This window comes from Actinia tenebrosa, unplaced genomic scaffold (assembly GCF_029948245.1).
Source record: "Actinia tenebrosa isolate PJP-AT-01 unplaced genomic scaffold, QUT_ActTen_1.0 PGA_scaffold6__47_contigs__length_16458017, whole genome shotgun sequence".
NCBI classification, from domain to species: Eukaryota; Metazoa; Cnidaria; class Anthozoa; order Actiniaria; family Actiniidae; genus Actinia; species Actinia tenebrosa.
This window is the reverse complement of record NW_028292583.1, coordinates 11,225,678-11,250,161: the sequence shown is the minus strand read 5'-3', so window position 1 is coordinate 11,250,161 and position 24,484 is coordinate 11,225,678. Positions and strand designations below refer to the sequence as shown.

General features: G+C 37.1%; 4 protein-coding genes and 1 pseudogene across 5 annotated transcripts; 3 read left to right on the top strand and 2 right to left on the bottom strand.

The window, feature by feature from the left end:
- Nucleotides 1–68: 68 nt before the first annotated feature.
- Nucleotides 69–2,321, top strand: LOC116297590 (DNA-directed RNA polymerases I and III subunit RPAC2). Its single transcript, XM_031705851.2, has 5 exons — nucleotides 69–121; nucleotides 333–433; nucleotides 875–951; nucleotides 1,427–1,506; nucleotides 2,112–2,321. Exons 1-5 carry the CDS (start codon nucleotides 80–82, stop codon nucleotides 2,190–2,192), a joined length of 381 nt encoding a protein of 126 aa, XP_031561711.1. The 5' UTR covers nucleotides 69–79; the 3' UTR covers nucleotides 2,193–2,321.
- A 121-nt stretch (nucleotides 2,322–2,442) lies between these two features.
- LOC116297586 (melatonin receptor type 1B-B-like) lies at nucleotides 2,443–6,121 on the top strand. Its single transcript, XM_031705844.2, has 2 exons — nucleotides 2,443–2,658; nucleotides 3,054–6,121. The coding sequence occupies exon 2, from the start codon at nucleotides 4,818–4,820 to the stop codon at nucleotides 5,808–5,810; it is 993 nt and encodes a 330-aa protein (XP_031561704.2). The 5' UTR covers nucleotides 2,443–2,658; nucleotides 3,054–4,817; the 3' UTR covers nucleotides 5,811–6,121.
- A 2,305-nt stretch (nucleotides 6,122–8,426) lies between these two features.
- Nucleotides 8,427–13,995, bottom strand: LOC116297576 (ATP-binding cassette sub-family C member 4). The gene is made up of 6 exons (XM_031705829.2): nucleotides 13,369–13,995; nucleotides 12,202–12,581; nucleotides 10,780–12,080; nucleotides 10,123–10,693; nucleotides 9,884–10,020; nucleotides 8,427–9,571 (listed from the first exon to the last, which is right to left on the bottom strand). The coding sequence occupies exons 1-6, from the start codon at nucleotides 13,993–13,995 to the stop codon at nucleotides 8,643–8,645; spliced, it is 3,945 nt and encodes a 1,314-aa protein (XP_031561689.2). The 3' UTR covers nucleotides 8,427–8,642.
- An 897-nt stretch (nucleotides 13,996–14,892) lies between these two features.
- On the top strand, nucleotides 14,893–16,884 carry LOC148906069 (uncharacterized). Its single transcript, XM_089038583.1, has one exon. The coding sequence runs from the start codon at nucleotides 15,655–15,657 to the stop codon at nucleotides 16,588–16,590; it is 936 nt and encodes a 311-aa protein (XP_088894709.1). The 5' UTR covers nucleotides 14,893–15,654; the 3' UTR covers nucleotides 16,591–16,884.
- Nucleotides 16,885–19,068: 2,184 nt separating this feature from the next.
- Nucleotides 19,069–22,401, bottom strand: LOC116297584 (ATP-binding cassette sub-family C member 4-like; annotated as a pseudogene). Its single transcript, XR_016121596.1, has 4 exons — nucleotides 21,178–22,401; nucleotides 20,521–21,091; nucleotides 20,281–20,417; nucleotides 19,069–19,976 (listed from the first exon to the last, which is right to left on the bottom strand). The product of XR_016121596.1 is annotated as an ATP-binding cassette sub-family C member 4-like (transcript).
- Between the last annotated feature and the right edge of the window lie 2,083 nt (nucleotides 22,402–24,484).

Here is a 24,484-nt window from a genome sequence, read left to right as displayed (position 1 = left end):
ACCTTTCTCATAGGAAACTAGTGCCGAGTCAGTGTAAAATGACCGCTGTACACAAATATGCAAATTTTTATTTTTCAAGATGGCGGACGAAGAAGAAAGTGTTAAACATAGACTTGAAGTTGTAAGTTAATCAAAGTCTAAATCATTTTTCAAAGCCATGAGAGATTATGTTTGTTTACCTAGGATTGGTGCTTTCTGTTATTATTTTATAACTTTGGAAAAAGTGCATTATCGATCTTTTTCAACTTATAAAACATGATGTTTCCACATGTTTGTTTTCGTTACTCTGTTAGTAAAACTTACTAGATGTGTATATGTTTGAAAATTACAAGATACCAACTGGAGATCCAGATGATGAAACATGCGCAACGTTTGTAATGCACGAGGAAGATCATACTCTAGGGAACTCGCTAAGATATATAGTCATGAAAAAGTGAGTACACTAATGGTACACATCTTAAGGTGAGGGGCAGACGATGGACTGATAAAACTTGAGATGGAACATGTGCTGAGACAAAAGTTTCTATTTCACAGTAGATCCATCACCTTTGGCATGCTGGATGTTCATGATTGATGGTAACCATCTGTTGGCAATAGAAATATCGAAAAGAATATTATTAATAACTAGGCCATCGAGGATTGCACACCATAAAAATGCATTCATTTGCAAACGGTATTGATAATTCAATTTGGGGAAATATATATCACAAGCTTTACCAAGGAAAGGCCTACAAATAATGTTAATGACATAATGAGAAGGACAATATTTATCAATAAAGGTGGATTTGAGGTGGAGGGAGGGACTTTCAATCCAGAATTTGTTCTACCACCCTTGAGTATGACATCCTATATTTTAACCAAATTTTTTTTTCAGCCCAAATGTGAAGTTCTGTGGCTATACTGTCCCACATCCTTCAGAAAACAAAATCAATTTTAGAATACAAACAAATGGTAATTTTTAGTTTTACTGAAATGTTTTCTAATTCTGAATAGCATAAAATACTCTGGTGGATTTTCTAAATGTTTATGTTTAAACTATTTCCTCTAAGAACAAAGGGATGGTATTTTTCATGGTTATATTTTATTTATTATATTTGAATGATATATATATATATATATATATATTGGAATGCAGACACTGTCGTGGGTGGATCTGGGATTTTGAGTAGGGGATACACAAAATTAAATAGTTACAATAAAAAAATGTTTAAACCAATCACATTGCAAGCTAGATGATGGGTTGCTGGATAGGCTTTCTGTGATCTTCCATAAATTGATATGTCACTGAATATTTCCTTGTAATAGTACTATTAATATTAATGGTACCATTTAGTATTAAATATATTTGATTGTCTGTCTATATAAATAAAATATCATGTGGCATAGGTATTGACAGTCCAACTCATGACTGTATAATTTCTACTAGGTGTTCCAGCTACTGATGTGCTTAGAAGGGGACTTTCTGAATTATCAACTGTCTGTGAACATGTGCTTGCTACATTTGAGGTAAAGATTCTGTTATATTTTTTCTTTGGTCTTTCTATCTTTCTCTAATTGATGGATTGCAAGCATTCCCAAGTAGATCAGAGAGTTAAAATAAGGTGGCCATTGTTGTGCCCTTAACAATGGATGCTGATAAGAAATATTTTGTTAAATGGCACCAACGCTCCCCTAAGAGGCTGCGATGACGTAACGTGCAATCGAAGAATACTCTAGCCTGCATGCAGCCAGACTTATGACCAGTGTTTAAGACAGATTGCAAAATCAGCACAGCATTCTTTGCTCTAGAACCCCTGTATATTTGTGCAACTATATAGTATCTGATTGGCTGCTCTGTCACTTTATTCTTAAACACATTTTGATTGATCTGTGAAATCAGCCTTCCTCTTGTTGTGAATGTTTTAAACTTGTTTTGATAGCAACAAAAATAGATGCTTAGATGTTTAATTTACCCCTAAGATCCTGTCTGATTGATATTTCAACATAGTTTATATTTTTACCTCTCTAACTGAAAATGATCTAGATTGTCTTTTTTATCTTTTCCAGATACTTAGCTTAAATTTTATTAAATATTCACTAATTAATATGTCCCTATTTCTGGGACATTTTAGGCATCAGTTGAAGGATACAAGCAAGCTCAAGTAACTAGCAAGAGAGACAGTGGTTCCATGTCATCATCAGATCAAGAGTAGATTAATTTATTTGATAAGAAAATAGATTGGAAGTCATAGTCAAATTACAAAAAAGATGCAATTGAATTTTAAAATGACTTGATTTTTGTTCCTAATTGTTAAGAACAAACAAAATATGCCTTTTAAATTTTTGTGTTTCATTCATAATTTTTTTAATGCATTTATTCATTCATTCATTTATTCATTCATTTATTTGCATGAACGTCAGGCAAGCATTTTTTTTTGGTCCAGTTATTTTATAATTTAACTGGGCTCCCTGTGGTTAAATCCTTTAATTACGTCACATCCTCCTAAAAATCGCGCCTTTTATGTTAATTAGCTGCGCGGCTGCCCGTAGCCGGAAGTAGCATTTTCTACAACGGCTAGTTCGGTTCAGGAAAAGTTAATATGGCCGAAAGAAATATTCTCGTTCACCACAACCTCTGGAGTACGTATTTCAACTCAGAAATGTCTTTAACAAGTCAAAGTAAGGAATAGCAATATTTTATGTTTTGCTTTAAATATCCTCATTTGGATTTGTTTTGCAGTGAGCTTATCATCATCTATATTTTTCTTAATTTTTGGAAATCCTTCAGTCTTTCGGTCGATGTAAGCTGATAAATCTAAAAACGAAGAATGTTTACTTTTTAAATTACCATGACATTTGTTAGACATAATTATTTCAAAAAACATTTTAACAGTTAGTTTCGTACTCGTTCCTCTGCATGGATAAAACGCCGGCAACCAAACTTTCACGATTATTTCTGGGACACTCGGGGTCGTCCTGGTTATATATGTAAAACCCACTGTCTGTTGCCTCCTTTCATTGAACTTTTGGAGATTTTTCCATTAGCGGCTTACCAAACTTGATTGTATTTTCAGGTTGGAAATGGAATGGGTATGGCAATGACTTTTATACTTAATATTCACTTGCTTTTACATCGATGGTAAGTATTCTACCATTACAACTAAGATCAACGAAGAGAGTCTTTCGTATTCTGTGCCGCACCGGATAGTTGCACAGCATAGACTGAACTCCCCCCGGTAAATTTTAAATTGATATAATAAAAGAACATGAGAAGAGCATATATTAGCTCTTGGTGCCTGGCCTTCGGAACATAAAGATATGTGGCTCTACGCAGTGCAGTGATCATTTTATTGAAGAACCATACACGTTTTGAGCTTCAACAGGGCAAAACCCTCACATTTTGCACGGGACTCTATATTTTTTGATAGCTCATTCGAAAAAACTCCTAAACATCTAGATTATATCAACATTTTAGGAAAAGTTTAAATCAGGAACACGTGAAAATATAGATTTTTGTAGCGATTTTTGTTCGACTTTATGAGATTTTTTAAGAGCACCGAAACTACAAAATATGACAAATCAATGTATCTCTCTGTCTTTTTGTCGAAAATATCCATGTATTATCGTAGACTCAGTAGCCTTCGTTCGTGCAATCATATAGTCTGCAAATAACTATTATCTTATTCATCTTAATTTTTTTCTAATCACTTCCGGTGGCGCAATTTTTACTCCAAAAGCTCGTGCGTAGGCTTCCATTAAATGCTGATTATCTCGAAAACGAGCTCGGGACATCCTATTTTTCTTTCCAGATTTGGGATCAGCATTAAATTTTAATTCGGAAAATCGAAGTTTTAAGAAAAGCTTAAATCAATTTCCAAAAGTAGGCAGTCACCTTAGGCGAAGAAGTGGGCACGCGACTATATATACGTGATGCTTAAATTTATGAATTTCAATAAAATACGACCATATTTTATTAACCGGAGACTATACAAAAACTACTGTTCTGTCAATGCCAGCCACTCACTGGAGTCCGAATCGTTATTTAGAACGAGAAGTTTTGAACCGCTTATCCCCCGTACCACTCCAATCTTATGAAGATAGCACAAAATGCAGCTGCTTGATAAAAAAAACGCATTCAACAGGGGGAAATATATCTTTGTTTCAATCTTTAATTTAGTTCCATGACAAATATGTGAGTTTATCTGCAACTCGGTTATTTGCGATTAGCGTTAGCGTCTAACAATGACACTCTATGCTATAGTGCAGTTATCATACTGTCTCTAACATACTTGTCTCCCCGATTAGTAGGGCACTTGTGCCCGGCTAGAAGATTAGAGACATTAATAAAGTTATTATTATTATTATTATATACTGACAAGCAAGCGTGGCTGTAAATATTTCTCTCATTCATACCCGGAATCTAACGTGAACTTGAATCGAATGTTCTACACTCAAAGCGCAAAGCTAATATCAGTAAAAAGAACTGTGGGTTAGCGAATATATGTTGGGTAAATAAAATTATATGAGTTGAGGCTCACATGCGAAGAACTTGAGTCCCCTTATTTATACATGTCTTCAGTACGTATTTATTATCTTTTTTGTTTCTTTCATCCTTTTTGGTCCTTTTCATTCATCTAGAAAAGGCATCTGCTTTGCTCACGCACTCCTGCAATTTGCGATCAATTTCTGTTTGTTCAAAGTTGACAGGTACTGGTGTTAATTTGTTTTTATGAAACATATTTAAGAGTAATGCATTTCGAAAAGAAAAACAGAACTGAAAGTAAACGCGAAAAGACTGGAGTAGCATTATAGAGATCAAAATCCCATTCATTGAAATCATGGGTACTTTAATTCTTTCGAGCGTACTCTTGAAAAGAAGCCTTCAGAGCGTTGCCTTGGAATCTACTGCAATGGGGTTCGTTTTGCTTTTGGGCCTTCTTGGGAACACTTTAGTTTTCTGTGCCATCAGGCGAAATCCACGTCTTCGGACCATCTCTAATATGTTTGTGTTTGGTCTAGCAGTGAGTGATATCTTAATGTCTGCTCTGTGTATGCCTCTTTCATTAATAACACTAATACATGGTCAGTGGATTTTTGGGGGCACGGTTTGTCAAGCTCATGGCTTCTTTGTGTTTACCTTGGGATTGGCTTCCCTTCATATGATGGCTTTAGTCTCGATAAATCGTTATTTCTGCATCCTAAAACCATCGAAGTACCAGAGTCTATTCAAAAAGCGTCGAACCATCCTTCTTATTTTCATTGTCTGGGTCGACGCTTTGGTTGGTTCTATTCCTCCCCTCTTTTTCAACTTTGGGGGCTACTCTTTCCAGCCGGGAAAAGCCATGTGTCTCTACGAATTTGAGAAAAATATTCTCTACACGGTGTTTATCGAAGTTCTCTTCATAGGAACTCCCTTATGTGTTATTGCTCTGTGTTACACGTTTGTGTTCAAAGAGGTAAATCGCACTAACAAAGTTTTTGTCAATGATGAACTCGGCCCAGAAGAACTTCGTGCTCATGTCAAGGAAGCAAAAATAACAAAGAGACTTGCAGCTGTATTCCTGGGATTTGCATGTTGTTGGATACCAGTGAGCGTGATCGATTATATCGATGCGATAAATGGCTCACCGCTCTTATCAAGACATGTCTACCTAGCGTATGGATTTCTGGTGTACATCTCGAGTTTAATCAATCCAATTATCTATGGGATTGCAAGTAGATCGTTTAGACATGAATGCAAAAGAATGTTTAGAAGCATTTTATGTAATTCTTCATACTGTAGTAAACCTGTACTTAAACCTGGCAACTCTGCCTTTAAAGAATCGACGTGAACACAAACGACAAAGCCACATATTCGACCATCTTGATACTCAGTTGTGGTTTGGAAAAAACTTGAAAAATAATAAATATAAAGAAAGATGCTACTTATTTGCACTAGCTGTATATAATGCTTGGACGATAGTGACTGATGGGGGGAAAAAATCTAATATCGAACTGTTAGGAGCGAAACGGTAATTAAGAAGCCATCTGCTCATTTGTTTATTCGTAATAGAGGGTAGTGACCCATTAATTTGTGTGTGTGTGTGTAACTCTTTGCTCCTTTTAATTCAACCGTTGTTACAAGCAAATCAACGATTAAAAAGCTCAGTGATTTCAAATTTTGCATTTTCTTATTTAGCGTGTTTTACATGTAACTTTTTAACCTACTCAGTTTTAAATAAAAAATATAGAAATAAAACAAATAATATTTCAGTTTTCATCTTTATACTCGATACAGTAGTGGTTCTTTGGAACTCCCCTTTGTCAAGCCGTTCACGCTTAGTAGAATTTTATTGAGATCATGGTTTGTCCTAAAAATGCGGAAATCTGCAAGACAGCGTTTCTGGGACCCCCCTTTTTGAAATCCTGGATCCACTACTTTTATATATTTGAATATGTATTTTTCGAAGCTTTTTCTGTCTTTGTTTGTTTTAGCAGTCTTCTTATCTCGTCAAGTTGGGTTTTTGAGAGAGAATCGAATTTTTCTCAACCAAAAACGATAAAGCGTGGGTAAAGAGTCTACTTTTACGGCCCCATTAACGCACGTTGCATTTTGTGATTCACAAACAAACCCGTCAGTTCTAAAACCTTTTAGCTGTCTTAACTAAATAATAAGTAAACGAATTCATTTTATGAGATTGAATTAAGATCTTACGATTCTGTCGACTGATGCAAAACGTCTTCTTATTTTTATCGGTATAAGATCTTACTTTAACTCTATAAAATCACTTATGACGCTTTTTCACTTTGTCTTTTATAGCTTATTAATACCGCAGTGCTTCTGAAATAATTAAGGAGAAACGGGCGTTAATGGCATGCAGTATTAAATTATCACATCTGGTTGTTTACGTATAATTTTAATGTTCTTAATGACTTAAAAATAAGAAAAGCAAACGACTTCACCGACATATCTAATTCCTATATTTGATTATATATATTTTAGAATCTAAGTTTTGTATGAGGATTCCGTTTTCAATGGCAACTGAAATGACTGAAACGGGTTATAAAGTTAAATCGGAGCATTTTTACTCTAATAAAACAGATGCACCTGCTACTGAACAGAAATATTCAAGTCAAAAGATGTGTTTTTGGGAAAGAAAAAGATATTTTCCACTGCACCAAAACAATTAAGTGCAATTTCCTATTTTTGACCTGCCATGACAAAATTATTGATTCATTAACACCTTCCTTACTTTAATGCTGAGATAAAGCAATCATTAGACTGATAAAAGAAAGAAAGAAAGAAAGACAAATTTAGTCCTATTTTAGACCTGCTGACAAAATTACTGATTTATTAACACCTTCCTAAATCAATAAAAATGAAAAGAAAGAAAAGCAATCAAACAAGGAAACGAAAAGAAAAATAATAAACATGTTTAACGCCTTCCAAAAGGTTTGTTATCCTGATCATTCGATACTATTGAACATTGCTAGTCACGTGAAGAAGATACTAGAATGATGTTTTACTTCGCCTGTGAAACAAAAAAGTTGTAGAGTGATTTTTCTTCGCCTGTGAAGTAAAGTTGTATTATTTAGTAACTAACAGTCAAAGTATAACAAAAAACGATGACTTTTGTCTCTACTAATTGTATTGAGGACGTTCATGGGCAAAAGATCCCATCGTCAGATTTTTCAAACATTTTGCATGATGAAAGTACATTATATTGGAAGTAAAATAAGCAAATAAAAAATGGAGGTCCCCGACTTCTTTTAGCCGTCAGAATGCGTGGAATTTCACCCTTTTTACGGCAAAAATGCGCGAACAAAGTAAACATGGAAAGCTGTCAAAAATAAGTCATATTTTACTGAAAAAATAAATTGATCGTCCCTCTTTTTCGCATAAAATCTAGAAAATAGCCAAATAACTAGGTAAAGCATTTGAAATTTGTGTTGAATATTAGAAATATGAAATACTATTGGACTACAAGTGTGGACTTGATTCCTCTGCGTTTCGTGAAATTCTATTCTAATTATGCACAAAATATGCGATTTCAATTTGATCCCATCGTCAGATTCTTTTCTATTTTTCCTTTAGGTATTACTGACCAAGCTAGGTACCAAGGGGGTCCCCTACTTTGGTTTAGAGCTGTAAGAGCCTACTGACGTTTTTGTGATATTTTGCTTATCAAAACTTGGAATGACGTCATCACGATGAGCGCGCGCTCACTATAAATTCATGCGTAAATTTATGTCATGCGTCACCTGGTTAGCTCAGTTGGTAAGAGTGTCGGTCTGTTTTGCGGGAGGTCGTGGTTTATAAAGCCTCGGCCGGACCAACACTCAGGGTCTTAAAATAACTGAGAAGAAGGGGCTGCCTTTGTAATTACATCGAAAATCGTTAGACGTTCAAGTCTTCTCGGAAAAGGCCCTGTCTCCCAACCCTTCCTAACCTACAGTAAAATGGGAGACATAAAATAACCTGTTGAATTATTCGTGTAAGAGTATGGGAGTTGTCTCCCGGTTTGGATGCATGATACTAATCTACTAACTAATAATTATTAGGCCCCTAGAGATAATCAACCAGTGAAATTTCAACCAAATTAAATTTGGGACGATTTTAGTTCTGGTCCCCCTTTATTACCTTATTAATTAAGTAGTAAAATGTTTACATGATTAATTGATTTTCAAAAAGAATCTCTATTATGAGATTGGATATATGTTTGATACAAGGAACCAAAAATGCTGTTCTCTTGTATCATCAGAACTCTTGGCTGACCAGTTTCTACAACTTTCCCTTTCTCGATAACAACAACTCTGTCATAATCAAGAACAGTGTCCAGACGATGTGCTATGGCCAGAACAGTTTGTTCTCGTAGTTGGTATTTGATGGTGTCTTGAATGAGTCTGTCTGTGACAAAGTCTACGTTGGCAGTAGCTTCGTCTAGTACTATTATCTTTTTCTTCTGCAAGAGAGCTCGTGCAAGGCATAATAGTTGTCTTTGGCCCACGCTGAAGTTGGACCCTCCTTCCTTGACCATGTATTCAAGACCCTCGGGGATGGACTCTACGAATGATTTTAGTTGAACTTGGTCTAACACCGACCACAGCTGACTGGTTGGGCAGTTGTCAGTAGGATCCAGATTAAATCGAAGACTTCCTATGAATAGAAATGGGTTTTGTGGAATACAACCAATAGTACTGCGACTGTCTTGAACGTTAAGATCTTCAATGACCACCTGATCAATGACAATGGACCCTGAATGCACTTGAGGAAGTCGAAAAAGAGCTGATATGATAGAAGATTTTCCAGCACCCGTTCGTCCCACTATTCCAATCTTCTCTCCACATTGGATGTTCAAGTTGATGCCCTTGAGTGCCTGCGGTGCTCCAGGATAGTATGTCAGCGTGACATCATTGAAAGACAGAGACCCATTTGTAGGCCATTGTTGTGGTGGTCGAGTCTTCACTGCATAGCCAGGATTCCTTTCAAGGTCAGCGTATTGTATCACTCTCTCTACTGATGTCATAGAATTCTCCAAGCTTCCTATAGTAAAGGCAATATTCCACGTAGAGGCCAGTTTTATCGCATAGAAAATTAGAAAACCCACTGACGCTGAAATAAAAGATTTATTAGATTACATCGGGTACTTTCTGTATTAAAGTTGGATTAAAATTAGGGATGTTTTTCTTACGGATTCATTGTTTAGAGTCCTTTTATGTGCATGCATTATATTTCACGTTATTGAATCAAGCTCTCGTCCCAAATCAGGTTGTTTTGAAACATAAGTAATATCCTGAATTTGACCAAATGAATAAACAAAACTCTCTCTTCACCTGTATCATAGTTGCGATCCTGACGCATGATCAATAACCGCCAAATAATCAACAAAACTTGAAATGAAGAAAAAAAATGTGTACGACTTACTGCTATCCTGACTGGTCAACAGAGAGACAACTGTAACGCAGATCACGCACAATGCTAACATCAAATCTACTCTTAAAACTATCCACGATTTGAGACCAAATACCACTAGCATTGCCTTATTCATGTTATCTTGATACCTGAGAATGAATCCATGCAGCACATGCATAAGTTCCATACTCATGAACTTCAATTCATATTCAGTTACACAGCATTGTGCTGTGACCATGATGAGCGCTTACCTTTGCATTTTGTTAGTTTGTAGGTCTTTTCGATCAAATGCTCTGATAATATGTGCTCCTTCAATGGTCTGCACGAAGTGTTCATAAACAGGACTTCCACATATGGCCATCAATCTTTGAGCCTCTCTTGACGCTTGTAAGTAATACCTTGCCTCAAATATTACAAAACATATCACAAGTAAAGTAGGCACAACCAATACTGCATTGGTGGCACACATGATTCCAAAATCAAAAGTGCATATAAAAAGCATCATGAATTCCCGGAGAGACAACTCCACTAGGGTATCATCCATCACAAACGTATCTTGTGAAAAACGGCTGAGGATTCTACCTGGTGGATTGATATCGAAAAACCTTATGGGACATCTTAATATGGTGGATACCATTTGCTTGTGCAACTCTTTGGAAGCATTCAGGCACAGAGTAAGTACACCAATTGTGGACAAAATGGAAATGGAAAAAGAGCAGAAGGCTATTGTTGAATAAATGTAAAGGTTGGTTAAACTCTGTTGCTGTTTGGGAGAAAGTTTGATCCAGTGTAAAAGCCAAAAGTAAGCGCCATTTGATGAGCCTAAAAATGAAATAATAACTCATCAGCAAATAAGATTTGGGGAAAATGCTGTTTTAAACTTTACAGTAGATATTCATTGGACTTACACTGGCTAAACAATCCCAGTAAAAATAAAATGATTAGGCCAGGAATGCTGCTTCCAGACCGCATGTACTTCCAGTACGTTTTGCAAGAGACTTTTCCCACGCCTTTCTCCTCTTCTTCCATTCTATTATTATCTTCATCTTCATCTTTCATTCGATGGTCCGCCTTTTCAGTTTCCTTCTCCAGCACAGCTTCATATTTCCCATTTTCTCTCGTACTTATTATTTTCTCAAGACTGTCATGAGCCAGGTTTATCTCATCAATGGTCCCGTGCTTAACAATCGTCCCGTTCTCCATGATCACAATTTCATCCACATCTTTCAGATAGTGCAAGTGATGTGTGACAAGTACTCGGAGTCGATTAGACAATAATCCCATGATACACTCATTAAACACATGACGACCGACATTAGAATCAACGGCACTGAGTGGATCGTCGAGTAGATAAATGTCTGCATCTTGATATACTGCACGTGCTAAATTGATTCTTGCCCGCTGACCACCACTGAGTCTACCGCCTCTTTCCCCAACGTATGTCAAATCACCATGTGGCAATATCTTAAAGTCGGTTTCGAGTGCGCATGATTTGACAACATCATCGTACCTATTTTTGTCAAAAGTGCTTCCAAAGAGAATATTGTCTCGTATGGTACCAGAAAACACCCAAGCTATTTGAGGGACGACAGCCGTGTTACCTTTGATGAGGACTTGTCCTCGCGAAAGTGGAAGTTCCCCTAGAATAATGTTAAGTAACGACGATTTGCCACAGCCGATCTTACCGATAACTGCTATAAGTTTGGATCCATTGGTTCGTAAGTCTATTTCGTTCAAGAGCCATTTATCGGTGACGCTGCTGTTGAATGAATGATGAGGAACTTTGCTGATAACTTTGGATAAATGTAGTCCAGGGATAATCTTGAGAGGAGGAAAATCTAGGTTCGTAATCGGTAATGGCTCGTAGTCATGACTATCTGAAGTAGTCATGATATGTTCCTTGAGCTGATCATCGTTAAGCTGTCCATCCTCATTTTTAAGCTCGTCGTTCAATAAAAGATCTTGAATTCTTTGTATTCCCACTTTAAGGTTGCTCACATATTCTATTTCATGCGAAAACCAGTATAAACGTGGAGGGAAAATAAACATGAAAGTCAATAGCGTGAAGACATTTCTTACATCGATCACGTGACCCGTATACAAGAAAGCAGTGATGGCTAGAAATGAAGCGTTGTTCACGAAGGTTAAGTTCAACGTATAAAACAAACCTCTAAAGACATTATTTCTGAAGAGTTCCTTGATTTCTTGCCTGTAATGAAATATACAATACAAATGTATATAAGTGAGTGCTAATCTCAAAGCTTATTAAGTGTTGCAAAAGGCATTGAAGAAGCGTTGAGGAATGAGAGTTATTCACATTGAAATTTTACCTTCTTGCTTGTCCAATTACTCGCTCCATTAATGTCTCCCACACATTCATCTTGATGACTTGTATTCCTGAGACGACGTCACATAAAAACTTCAAACGAAAATCCGTTGTCGTTATCAGCTTGACACGAATCTGCTGTAATATCCTACCAATTGCAAAGTTGCACATAAGGATGATAGACAAGTATCCGATGCATACGGCAGTCTCAATTCCAACCAGATGCCAAAGAAGCAACGCAACCACCAACAGCTCAAGTGGTGCTTGAATGAAGATTGGACTGAACATAAAAACGTATTCTAATCCTTCTAAATCCTTTGATATTAGACTCAGCATGTGACCAGAAGTGAAGTTGTCGAGATGATAACGTTTGCTGGAAATAATCTAAACCAAATATGGATCGGATATTAGTATTGATACATCATAGACTGACTGAACATCCAGGTGTTTGGTCGGTTTTTCTTTTACTTTCAGGAATATTGGTAAGAAATCAAAAACGCGAACTTTACCAAATGATTGCCTTTAGAATTTATTTTTGTAACATGATCGGTACCCTTCTAGCAGAGGTGCATATTTTCATTTTTATATTTTCGCAAGGACTTTTAGCTTACCGGCTTTTTATTTCGTTCTTTTAAAATGTAACGAAAGGAACCTGTGCTCGGGATTCAGCACTTTTCCGTTCGAATATCGTCACTAGGTCAGGTACGTCACATGGTAACATGAAGGGGTTTCTCGGTCAGTTCCAATTTATCAGCTAGAACTTTGAATGTTTTTTTTACAGTTTAGTCACGAAACGCTTCAATCCCACCCTCTGGCTAAGACGTTATCAAATTTTGTAATTTAGCTTTGAAATATTCATATTTGCAGAGAAGACGGCTGTTTACATTTTTGCGAGCTTTAGAAATGGGCATTCGACCTACAATTGAAAATTCTGATACATTATTTCATATTTTGTTCTGGATTGCCGCATTCGGCTACAATATTAGGGCTTCGAAGGAGCCCCTTTTTTTGGGGTTCTGCGCGCTCTAACAAGTGGCTTTCGAATCAGAAATATAATTATGGAGCGAGGAACACCAGGGAGATACTTCGACATGCATGGAATCATAGTTAATATGATGCAACTATAATGGAATCCAAGGTTAATGTTAGATATGCATGGTATAATACGTACCTTTTCATACACCAATCCAATCAAGCCAGACTTAACGTGAGAAGCGGTGATAGCTCCAAGATAATACAAATTTGCTTGCATAAAGGATTGAATCACACAAACTATTGACAAACTGATCACATACAGAACTGTTTGCCAAGATATTTGATTGATATTATTAGTAACTGAGATACTACTCTTCGTTGTTGATGTAGGACCCACGCGAAATGCTTGACTGCTTGCATGAGGGCTTCCAAGTTTTGTCTCATTTTCAATTTGCATCAGTTCTTTAAGAATTAAATTCAAAAATACTGGCTGTAGGATGCGACAAAAGGTAAAAACAAAGAAAATCACCAAAATACTGTAGACGTGACATTTATCTAATGACTGAGCCAAGACTTTCCATAATTTTGGGTTGTTCGTCCTCAGCTGTTCTTTCCATTGTTTTCTATAGATTTGTAAACACTTTCTGGTAGAAGTCTGACCTGCAGCATAAGGTAGATCATTTTCCTTTAGAGGTCTTTGACTGGCGGTTTTAAGAAGTTTGGACAACCAACTGAAGGTTATGTGGGAGAAGATATTCACCGCTTTGGGTGTCGTTGAATCTGACTCTTCTTGTGATATCTTGACGTACGAGTTTTTGACCATGTTGCTTATAGATTTACCACGTCAAGTACCCAAGTACTGAGAAGTAAATAAATAGCACTGTAAGAATTAGGGCATTAAAACCAAAGTCCACTTCAACATGATATATTTCGACGACTGGATTTGCATCTTTCTTAGTTCAAATTTAATGCTTCAATAAATTGACCAATGTGGGCCGCCTCGTTTTATAATAGCTTAGTGATGCTCAACCAACCGCAATCAAGGGTATAATCCTGTTGTTTTAATGCCTATGTAAGAAGTCAAAAAAAAAAAAAAAAAAACTCCCCTTGAAGTTTTATCACAAAACAATTTTTTTTTACCATCAAACAAACTCGCTTCATTTTTGGGCCTCACCCAAAAAATATTTGCTAGTATTTTTTAAATTAATCGTTAATTACGTAAAGCTATTTTTTGTGCTGATTTATTTACTTTGATCTTGAGCATTTTAATATCCGTCACTAGAAAAAAAAAACATCTCTTTGATAGTAGTATATTTAACAATCGTAGATGAAGTTTACTACGTCAGCTATTGAAAAGGGAACAACTCGCACTGTAAAAAGACTTAATACTGAATAGTGGATCAAAACCAAAGTCTATATCACAACATCTATTTCGACGACTAGACTTTCTTAGGTCATGCTTAAGAATAGCTGATGTGATGCTCATCCAACTGCAATCAAGGGTATAATCCTTTTCTTCTTATAACCTTCACTCTGATCATTTGATTAAAGTTTTCCCCAATAGGATTTCAGTGTACGGCTAGCAGTTTGATTACAAATTATGAGTGACTTTTACCATCGAGGCTTCTCATAAGTCTTCGATGACTTAACTTTTTTAAGTATAGTTTGTTCTTGAATATTGTTTAGAGAGAAATACCGCCCTCCTTAATTGGAGTCGAGAGTTATTTGTGGATAATCAAAATTTGAATTGGTAATGTTTAAGAGCAAGCAATTTGATCTTAAACATACTACAGTCTTTCCGAAGCGTGAATTTTTTACAACAACTCACGTAAATAACACATTCTGATTGGCTGAGAGCTATGATCAATAAGAGGACAGACACATGGATGACGTAATGTTTTTGAAAACAAGACTCGCCGGTAGGATTTTATCGTAAGGACTGTGATTTTGCGAATTTATTTTGCTAATAAAAGTCGACAATGGAACCAGAAGAGGAACCAAACTTTGAATTTAATCTTGCTGATAGTCTTGCCGACGAATATTTAGTTCTGGAGGCAGAAAAGATAGAGGAAGACGTGAAAAATTCATCTCGCTTTGCAACTTGCGAAGAAAAAGACTTGAATGAGCTTGTGTCAAGTGCTAACGCGAAGGGCACAAAAAGAAACACTAAATGGGTATTAAAACTGTTGCAAGGTAGGTCAGCTCATTTTTTTCAAGAAAATATGCGTTAAAACCTAGCTAATATTGAAAAGGATAAAGAAATCTACAGAAATAATCTTACTTTCACTTTTAGTTACTTACGAGTTGTTGATGCAATTTTCAGAATGGTGCCATGAACGAAAAATTTGCAAGCCCTTGTTGGATCTAACAGAGGCCGAGCTAAATGACATCCTGAAACCAGAAAGGTGAAGAGTATAGCCGCTCCTCGCTGCTTGGGTTCAGGAATGCTGTTGAACGCCATTTTGCAGTCAATGGTAAAGCAATGAAGCTCACTAACAACCCAGCATTTTACAGCTCTAACAAGATACTGGAGAGCAAGCTGAAGGTCAACAAACGAGAACAGAAACAAAATACCAAACACAAACTAGTCATTGAGCCAGCCGATGTGAGTAAAGTCAAGAAAAATCCTTTTTTGAGCCACGAGAATCCTTACGGCCTCCTTCGGCGAGTGTGGTTCATAGTGACCCTGTATTGGTGCCGCCGTGGTTGTGAGGGCCAAAGACAGCTCCGCCGAGAAAGCTTTACTTTTGATCTTGACGGTGAAGGAAAGGAATATGCAACCATGACTCACGAGGAGCAGACCAAAAACCATCAGGGTGGCTTTTGTGACAAGCAGAGTTATGAAAACGAAACACGGTTGTATTCAACAGGTGAAACTGGCGATTCGCTGTGGTGCCTGAAGTACTATCTTTCCAAACTTAACCCCAAACAACAAGCGTTCTTTCAAAGACCAGTGCCAATCTTTACACCAGAGGACCCAGTGTGGTATGAAAACAAGCCTCTAGGTGTCAACAAGTTGGGTGATATGATGAAGTCAATTTCTATCGGAGCCGGCTTGTCAAAAGTCTACACGAACCACAGCGTCAGAGCAACAGCTATCACCATGTGGTCAAATGCTGGAATCCCGACTCGTCACATAATGAGCATCTCTGGACATACCAATGAACAGAGTATTCTATCTTATAACAGAAGACCATCGGTCCAGCAACTAAATACCTGCTCGGACGTGATTTCCAGTGCATTGACCAATTCAGAGGGCGAGAGTAGAAGGCTTGATCGAGATCCCAGGGCTGTTTCGTCTGCTTCCACTTCTGTACAGGTTGTACAGTCTGAGATGGCCATTAACTCCATTCCAGAGTCGATCTTCAATGGCTGCTCCATCCAGAACGTGAATGTCTATGTTGTCAAGCGAAATTGACATTGCTTTTCTTAGCTGAACTTATTAGTAAGCTTCGTTTTTTAGAACCTTTGAGTTCTGACTCAAACTCTTTTCGACTTAGCTAAAAAAGCCATTTACAAGTAAATGTCAAAAGTTTTGACCAATAGTAAGCATTCTTTCACAGTGTCTGTCAAAGAACTGTCAAAATTAGCCAATCACAGCGTAGGAAGTTTGGTTGTGAAATGTTGACGTGTTTTATGAAAAAAACTTTTGTAAGTTATAAAATAACCTTTGAAGTTTTCAAAAGTAAATAACCGAAAAACCTTCGTCTTACTTCTGTACTCTGTCCTCTAATGATCATGAAAACTAACTATCTTAGCGAAAATATTCAAAAGCTCACAATAATCGGAGCTGTTTGGTCTATCGCCTTGCTTTCCTTGAATGACAAATTTTCGAAAAACTTTTCGCTTATTTTATTTTGTAAACATTTCGCAGTTTGTTGTAAAAAACAGATCGCACATAGATTTCCATTGTCTGTCCTCTTATTGATCATAGATGACGTCTTAAAATGTTCAAAACTTTACAGTGAAACCACTCGCTGCGCTCGTGGTTCCACTTTTGGAAATCTATGTGCGATTTGATGTACCTTGATAGGATATTTAGCCTTTCATTATGGTAAATTAAAGTTAGAATGATTACTTTCAAGAGTTTAATATTTTTCAATAAAGTTAAAAAGTTAAATTGACAGTAAATCTAAAAAGCCTCTAGTTTCAAGTAAGAAAAAAAGTTTAGTTTTCAGTAAAGCTAGAAAAACTAATTTTTTATGTGCAAATATATCCGTCACAAACTAATGATTCCGTCTCCCAACCTCATCCCCAGGGCCCTCTCACGCTGAGCCCTGAAAAGGAGGTAGTGATTTTTCTATAGCGTCTATAGCTCGTGCTCTAGGCAAATATAATTGTTTGGAATAAGTCTTTCCCTGATTGCAATTTTATATTTTTCAGTGGTCCATTGCTGATGAGAGAGCACACGGTTGATTCAGGAAGAGGCTTGAATCCTAAGGGAAAGGAAAGTCAGCCCCTAGACCACGCAAGATCAATTTCTCCCCATAACCAGTGCTTTTTATCGTTTGCCTGGGTGACTAACTTTTATTGCTTGTTGTTGTACAACAGTGTACTAAGGACTCGTTTTGGAAAGTTGGAGACAAATCAATGCAAACGTGCAGTGCAGAGCAAATCTCACAATTAAAACTGAGTGCGTGAAGATGATCCTTTTACATAAAGTCCCGTATGCATTAGGTGAGATGACCTGAGGTGAGCCAAACCAAGGAGTCATTCTCGTTCCCATTCTCTACTCATTAGTCAAATCAAGCCTATTTTAAAACACTTATATTGGTACCTGGTACCTGTTTATCAACGTATTAATAAAGGATTGGTTATTGATTAGCGTACTTCCATCGAGTTTTGGGTGCACGCGGGAGACTTCTAAGCAAGAAGAAAACGTAAGAGTCGCACGAGACAGCAAAGTGTGACTCCAGCTTATTGAGTGCTTAAGGTGACTGCTTACTTTTGGAAATTGATTTAAGCTTTTTTTAAAACTTCGATTTTCCGAATTGAAATTTAATGCTGATCCCAAATCTGGAAAGAAAAATAGGGTGTCCCGAGCTCGTTTTCGAGATAATCAGCATTTAATGGAAGCCTACGCACGAGCTTTTGGAGTAAAAATTGCGCCACTAGAAGTGATTAGAAAAAAATTAAGATGAATAAGATAATAGTTATTTGCAGACTATATGATTGCATAAATGAAGGCTAGTCAATCATTCTACAATAATACATGGATATTTTCGACAAAAAGACAGAGAGATACATTGATTTGTCATATTTTGTAGTTTCGGTGCTCTTAGGAAATCTCATAAAGTCGAACAAAAATCCCTACAAAAATCTATTTTTTCACGTGTTCCTGATTTAAACTTTTCCTAAAATGTTGATATAACCTAGATTTTTAGGAGTTTCTTCGAATGAGCTATCAAAAAATATAGAGTCCCGTGCAAAATGTGAGGGTTTTGCCCTGTTGAAGCTCAAAACGCGTATGGTTCTTCAATAAAATCTTGTAGATTTTTCAGCGGTTTTTGAGCGCGCGCTCATCGTGGGCTCAATTCGAACGTTCAAAAGTAGGCAGCCACCTTAAGCGACCGACCAAGTGCACCCAAAACTCGATTGAAGCACGCTAACCAATGACCAACGCTTTATAACATAACAAAAGCGCAAAAAAAATCTTCGTTAATCGAGAAAGATTCAAATTTTTTGCCTAACGAAATCTCCATTACATAGCGCACGTTACTGAACACGCCAGCATAAGCACCATCGATTTTTTGATGTACGCTCGTGCATGTTAATTAAGCAATATAACGTATATCGTGGCTATGTTATGAGTTTAAAATTTTAGCAATTACTTTTAAATGTATAAAAGGTTTAGCTCCAGAATACGTTATTTATGCTAATAGAAATCTTTAGAATGCTATTTAATTTTAGTTTGATACAGAGAACCAAACATGCTGTTCTCTTGAATCATCAGAACTCTTGGCTGACCATTTTCTACAACTTTCCCTTTCTCGATAACAACAACTCTGTCATAATCAAGAACAGTGTCCAGACGATGTGCTATGGCCAGAACAGTTTGTTCTCGTAGTTGGTATTTGATGGTGTCTTGAATGAGTCTGTCTGTGACAAAGTCTACGTTGGCAGTAGCTTCGTCTAGTACTATTATCTTTTTCTTCTGCAAGAGAGCTCGTGCAAGGCATAATAGTTGTCTTTGGCCCACGCTGAAGTTGGACCCTCCTTCCTTGACCATGTATTCAAGACCCTCGGGGATGGACTCTACGAATGATTTTAGTTGAACTTGGTCTAACACCGACCACAGCTGACTGGTTGGGCAGTTGTCAGTAGGATCCAGATTAAATCGAAGACTTCCTATGAATAGAAATGGGTCTTGTGGAATGCAACCAATAGTACTGCGACTGTCTTGAACGTTAAGATCTTCAATGACCACCTGATCAATGACAATGGACCCTGAATGCACTTGAGGAAGTCGAAAAAGAGCTGATATGATGGAAGATTTTCCAGCACCCGTTCGTCCCACTATTTCAATCTTCTCTCCACATTGGATGTTCAAGTTGATGCCCTTGAGTGCCTGCGGTGCTCCAGGATAGTATGTCAGCGTGACATCATTGAAAGACAGAGACCCATTTTCAGGCCATTGTTGTGGTGGTCGAGTCTTCACTGCATAGCCAGGATTCCTTTTAAGGTCAGTGTATTGTATCACTCTCTCTACTGATGTCATAGCATTCTCTAAGTTTCCTACAGCAAAGGCAATATTCCACGTAGAAGCCAGTTTTATCGCATAGAAAATCAGAAATCCCACTAAAGCTGAAAAGAAGGATTTATTAGAGTACATAAGTTACTTCCTTTATTAAAGTTAGACTAAAATTAGTGAAGTTCCTATTGCGGACTCATTGTGTACAGTACTTTTATATGAATGCACTATATTTCACGTTATTGAATCAAGCTCTCGTCTAAAATCAGATTGTTTTGAAAGTAATATCTTGAATTTGACCAAATGAATAAACAAAGCTCTCTCTTCACCTGTATCATAGTTGCGATCCTGACGCATGATCAGAAACCACAAAATATTCAACAAAACTTGTAATGAAAAAAAATGTGTACGACTTACTGCTATCCTGACTGGTCAACAGAGAGACAACTGTAACGCAGATCACGCACAATGCTAACATCAAATCTACTCTTAAAACTATCCACGATTTGAGACCAAATACCACTAGCATTGCCTTATTCATGTTATCTTGATACCTGAGAATGAATCCATGCAGCACATGCATAAGTTCCATAACTCATGAACTTCAATTCATATTCAGTTACACAGCATTGTGCTGTGACCATGATGAGCGCTTACCTTTGCATTTTGTTAGTTTGTAGGTCTTTTCGATCAAATGCTCTGATAATGTGTGCTCCTTCAATGGTCTGTACGAAGTGTTCATAAACAGGACTTCCACATATGGCCATCAATCTTTGAGCCTCTCTTGACGCCTGTAAGTAATACCTTGCCTCAAATATTTAAAAAAATATCACAAGTAAAGTGAGCACAACCAATATTGCATTGGTGACACACATGATTCCAAAATCAAAAGTGCATATAAAAAGCATCATGAAATTGCGGAGAGACACCTCCACTAGGGTATCATCCAATACGAACGTATCTTGCGAAAAACGGTTGAGGATTCTTCCTGGTGGATTGATATCGAAAAACCTTATGGGACATCTTAATATGGTGGATACCATTTGCTTGTGCAACTCTTTGGAAGCATTCAGGCACAGAGTAAGTACACCGATTGTAAGCATTATATAAATGGAAAAAGAGCAGAAGGCTATTGCTGAATAAATGTAAAGGTTGGTTAAACTCTGTTGCTGTTTGGGAGAAAGTTTGATCCAGTGTAAAAGCCAAAAGTAAGCGCCATTTGATGAGCCTAAAAATGAAATAATAACTCATCAGCAAATAAGATTTGGGGAAAATGCTGTTTTAAACTTTACAGTAGATATTCATTGGACTTACACTGGCTAAACAATCCCAGTAAAAATAAAATGATTAGGCCAGGAATGCTGCTTCCAGACCGCATGTACTTCCAGTACGTTTTGCAAGAGACTTTTCCCACGCCTTTCTCCTCTTCTTCCATTCTATTATTATCTTCATCTTCATCTTTCATTCGATGATCCACCTTTTCAGTTTCCTTCGGCAGCACAGCTTCATATTTCCCATTTTCTTTCGTACTTATTATTTTCACAAGACTTTCATGAGCCAGGTCTATCTCATCAAAGGTCCCGTGTTTAACAATCGTCCCGTTCTCCATGATCACAATTTCATCCACATCTTTAAGATAGTGCAAGTGATGTGTGACAAGTACTCGGAGTCGATTAGACAATAATCCTATGATACACTCATTAAACACATGACGACCGACCTTAGAATCAACGGCACTGAGAGGATCGTCAAGTAGATAAATATCTGCAGCTTGATATACTGCACGTGCTAAATTGATTCTTGCCCGTTGACCACCACTGAGTCTAACGCCTCTTTCCCCCAACGTATGTCAAATCACCATGTGGCAATATCTTAAAGTCGGTATCGAGTGCGCATGACCTAACAACGTCATCGTACGTATTTTTGTCAAAAGTGCTTCCAAAGAGAATATTGTCTCGTATGGTACCAGAAAACACCCAAGCTATTTGAGGGACGACAGCCATGTTACCTTTGATGAGGACAGCCACAGCCGATCTTACCGATAACTGCTATAAGTTTGGATCCATTGGTTCGTAAGTCTATTTCGTTCAAGAGCCATTTATCGGTGACGCTGCTGTTGAATGAATGATGAGGAACTTTGCTGATAACTTTGGATAAATGTAGTCCAGGGATAATCTTTGGAGGAGGAAAATCTAAGCTCGTAATCGGTAATGGCTCGTAGTCATGACTATCTGAAGTAGTCATGATATGCTCCTTGATCTGACCATTTTTAAGCTCGTCGTTCAATAAAAAATCTTGAATTCTTTGTATTCCCACTTTAACGCTGCTCAGATATTCTATTTCACACGAAAACCAGTATAAAGAGTTAGGAAAAATAAACATGAAAGTCAATAGCGTGAAGACATTTCGTGCATCGATTACGTGACCCGTATACAACAAAGCAATGATGGCTAGAAATGAAGCGTTGTTCACGAAGGTTAAGTTCAACGTATAAAACAAAGCTTTGAAGACATTATTTCTGAAGAGTTCCTTGATTTCTTGCCTGTAATGAAATATACAATTCAAATGTATATAAGTGTGTGATCATCTCAAAGCTTATTAAGTGTTGGAAAAGGATTTGAAGAAGCGTTGAGGAATGAGAGTTATTCACATTGAAAATTTATTTTCTGTGCGCTCTTTTACAAGTGGCTTGTGGATCAGAAAATTAATTTTAGGGCGAGGAACACCAGGGAGATACTTCGACATGCATGGAATCCAAGATTAATGTTAGATATGCATGGTATGATACGTACCTTTTCATACACCAATCCAATCAAGCCAGACTTAACGTGAGAAGCGGTTAGAGCTCCAAGATAAACTTGCTCGCATAAGGGATTGAATCAAAGAAGCTATTGACAAATTGATCACATACAGAACTGTTTGCCAAGATATTCGATTGACATTATTAGTAACTGAGATACTACTCTTCGTTGTTGATGTAGGACCCACGCGAAATGCTTGACTGCTTGCATGAGGGCTTCCAAGTTTTGTCTCATTTTCAATTTGCATCAGTTCTTTAAGAATTAAATTCAAAAATACTGGCTGTAGGATGCGACAAAAGGTAAAAACAAAGAAAATCACCAAAATACTGTAGACGTGACATTTATCTAATGACTGAGCCAAGACTTTCCATAATTTTGGGTTGTTCGTCCTCAGCTGTTCTTTCCACTGTTTTCTATAGATTTGTAAACACTTTCTGGTAGAAGTCTGACCTGCAGCATAAGGTAGATCATTTTCCTTTAGTGGTCTTTGACTGGCGGTTTTAAGAAGTTTTGACAACCAACTGAAGGTTATGTGGGAGAAGATGTTCAACGCTTTGGGTGTTGTTGAATCTGACTCTGCTTTTGATATCTTGAAGTACGAATTTTTGACCATGTTGCTTATAGATTTACCACGTCAAGTACGCAAGTACTGAGAAGTAAATAAATAGCACTGTAAGAATTAGGGCATCAAAACCAAAGTCCACTTCAACATGATATATTTCGACGACTGGATTTGCATCTTTCTTTGTTCAACCTTAATGTGTCTATTGATTGGCGAATATGGGCCTCGTTTTGGAATAGGTTATCAAACTCATTAATAATTCATGAGGAAAACACAACAGAAGTCATGACCAGACTCGTACCCAGTCGTCATTTGTTTCAGGCTTTTTTGCGCGCGGTGGCTTTTGGGAAGGAGAGAGAAAAAGTCCTTTCCCTGATACACCGGGAACTCACCAAATCCTTCCCATCAACCACAGCGTGAGATCAATAAGAGAACTAATAAGAATATTTCAACAGTCGTTGAATGAAACAAACAATAAATAAAGCGATTTTTCTGTTTTGCATATCATTAAATATACTGAATAAATTAGATATATGTATAAATGTATACTACAACGTTTCTGCAATCGTATGAATTTTAGACTAGACTTAATGCCTGTGTAAGAAGTCAGGAAGAAATTCCTCTGATTGCAGTTTTATACTTTTGCCACATTTCTCATATTTTTGTTTCTGAAATGAAAGGCTCGTAGGCTCTCTCTTAAAATGTAATCGTGGATTAAGTGAGGGGGAGAAAAATGCCCTAAGAAAAACTGCTTTGTTAGCCTCGAGATGCTATGACCGAAAATAATTGACCCATGCAGATATGATTGGCACCTCTTAATTTGTTTATTTCTGACTCGATCTCAAAAAAATTATCAATAGTGCATAAAACCACTTTTCTAAAACATATTTGGACGTAAAATACAACCTTAAAAATTATTGTGGTGGTAAAAAAAGTAAAGGTGGAGATAATATGGTAATGAGGTTTGCTTGATTAATTCCAGACAATGAAAATGACGCCGCATAGCATATTTACGATTATGATGGAAATTTAAGCCGCAATACCACTAGATCCCATATGCATTACTGATGAGGGAGTCCATTTGAATGCTATGGCATGAGAGAGGGTAGTCAGCCCCAAAACCAGGTAAGATTAATTTCTCCCTTTAACCAATGATTTCATCGTTTTGCTATGGTTAACTCAGACGGTGTTGGACACCAGAGCGCAAAGCATCCTGGGATAAAAGTTCGATAATAGCTCATTTGCTCTTGACCTCCGA

Coding starts and splice junctions, on each gene's coding strand:
- LOC116297590 (XM_031705851.2), top strand. CDS start 80: ATGGCGGACGAAGAAGAAAGTGTTAAACATAGACTTGAAGTT. Junction 434..874: donor AGATATATAGTCATGAAAAA/GTGAGTACACTA, acceptor TTTTTTTTTCAG/CCCAAATGTGAAGTTCTGTG. Junction 952..1,426: donor TTTTAGAATACAAACAAATG/GTAATTTTTAGT, acceptor AATTTCTACTAG/GTGTTCCAGCTACTGATGTG.
- LOC116297586 (XM_031705844.2), top strand. CDS start 4,818: ATGGGTACTTTAATTCTTTCGAGCGTACTCTTGAAAAGAAGCCTTCAG.
- LOC116297576 (XM_031705829.2), bottom strand. CDS start 13,995: ATGGTCAAAAACTCGTACGTCAAGATATCACAAGAAGAGTCAGATTCA. Junction 10,694..10,779: donor ACTGGGATTGTTTAGCCAGT/GTAAGTCCAATG, acceptor TTTCATTTTTAG/GCTCATCAAATGGCGCTTAC. Junction 10,021..10,122: donor CAAACTAACAAAATGCAAAG/GTAAGCGCTCAT, acceptor ATTCATTCTCAG/GTATCAAGATAACATGAATA.
- LOC148906069 (XM_089038583.1), top strand. CDS start 15,655: ATGAAGCTCACTAACAACCCAGCATTTTACAGCTCTAACAAGATACTG.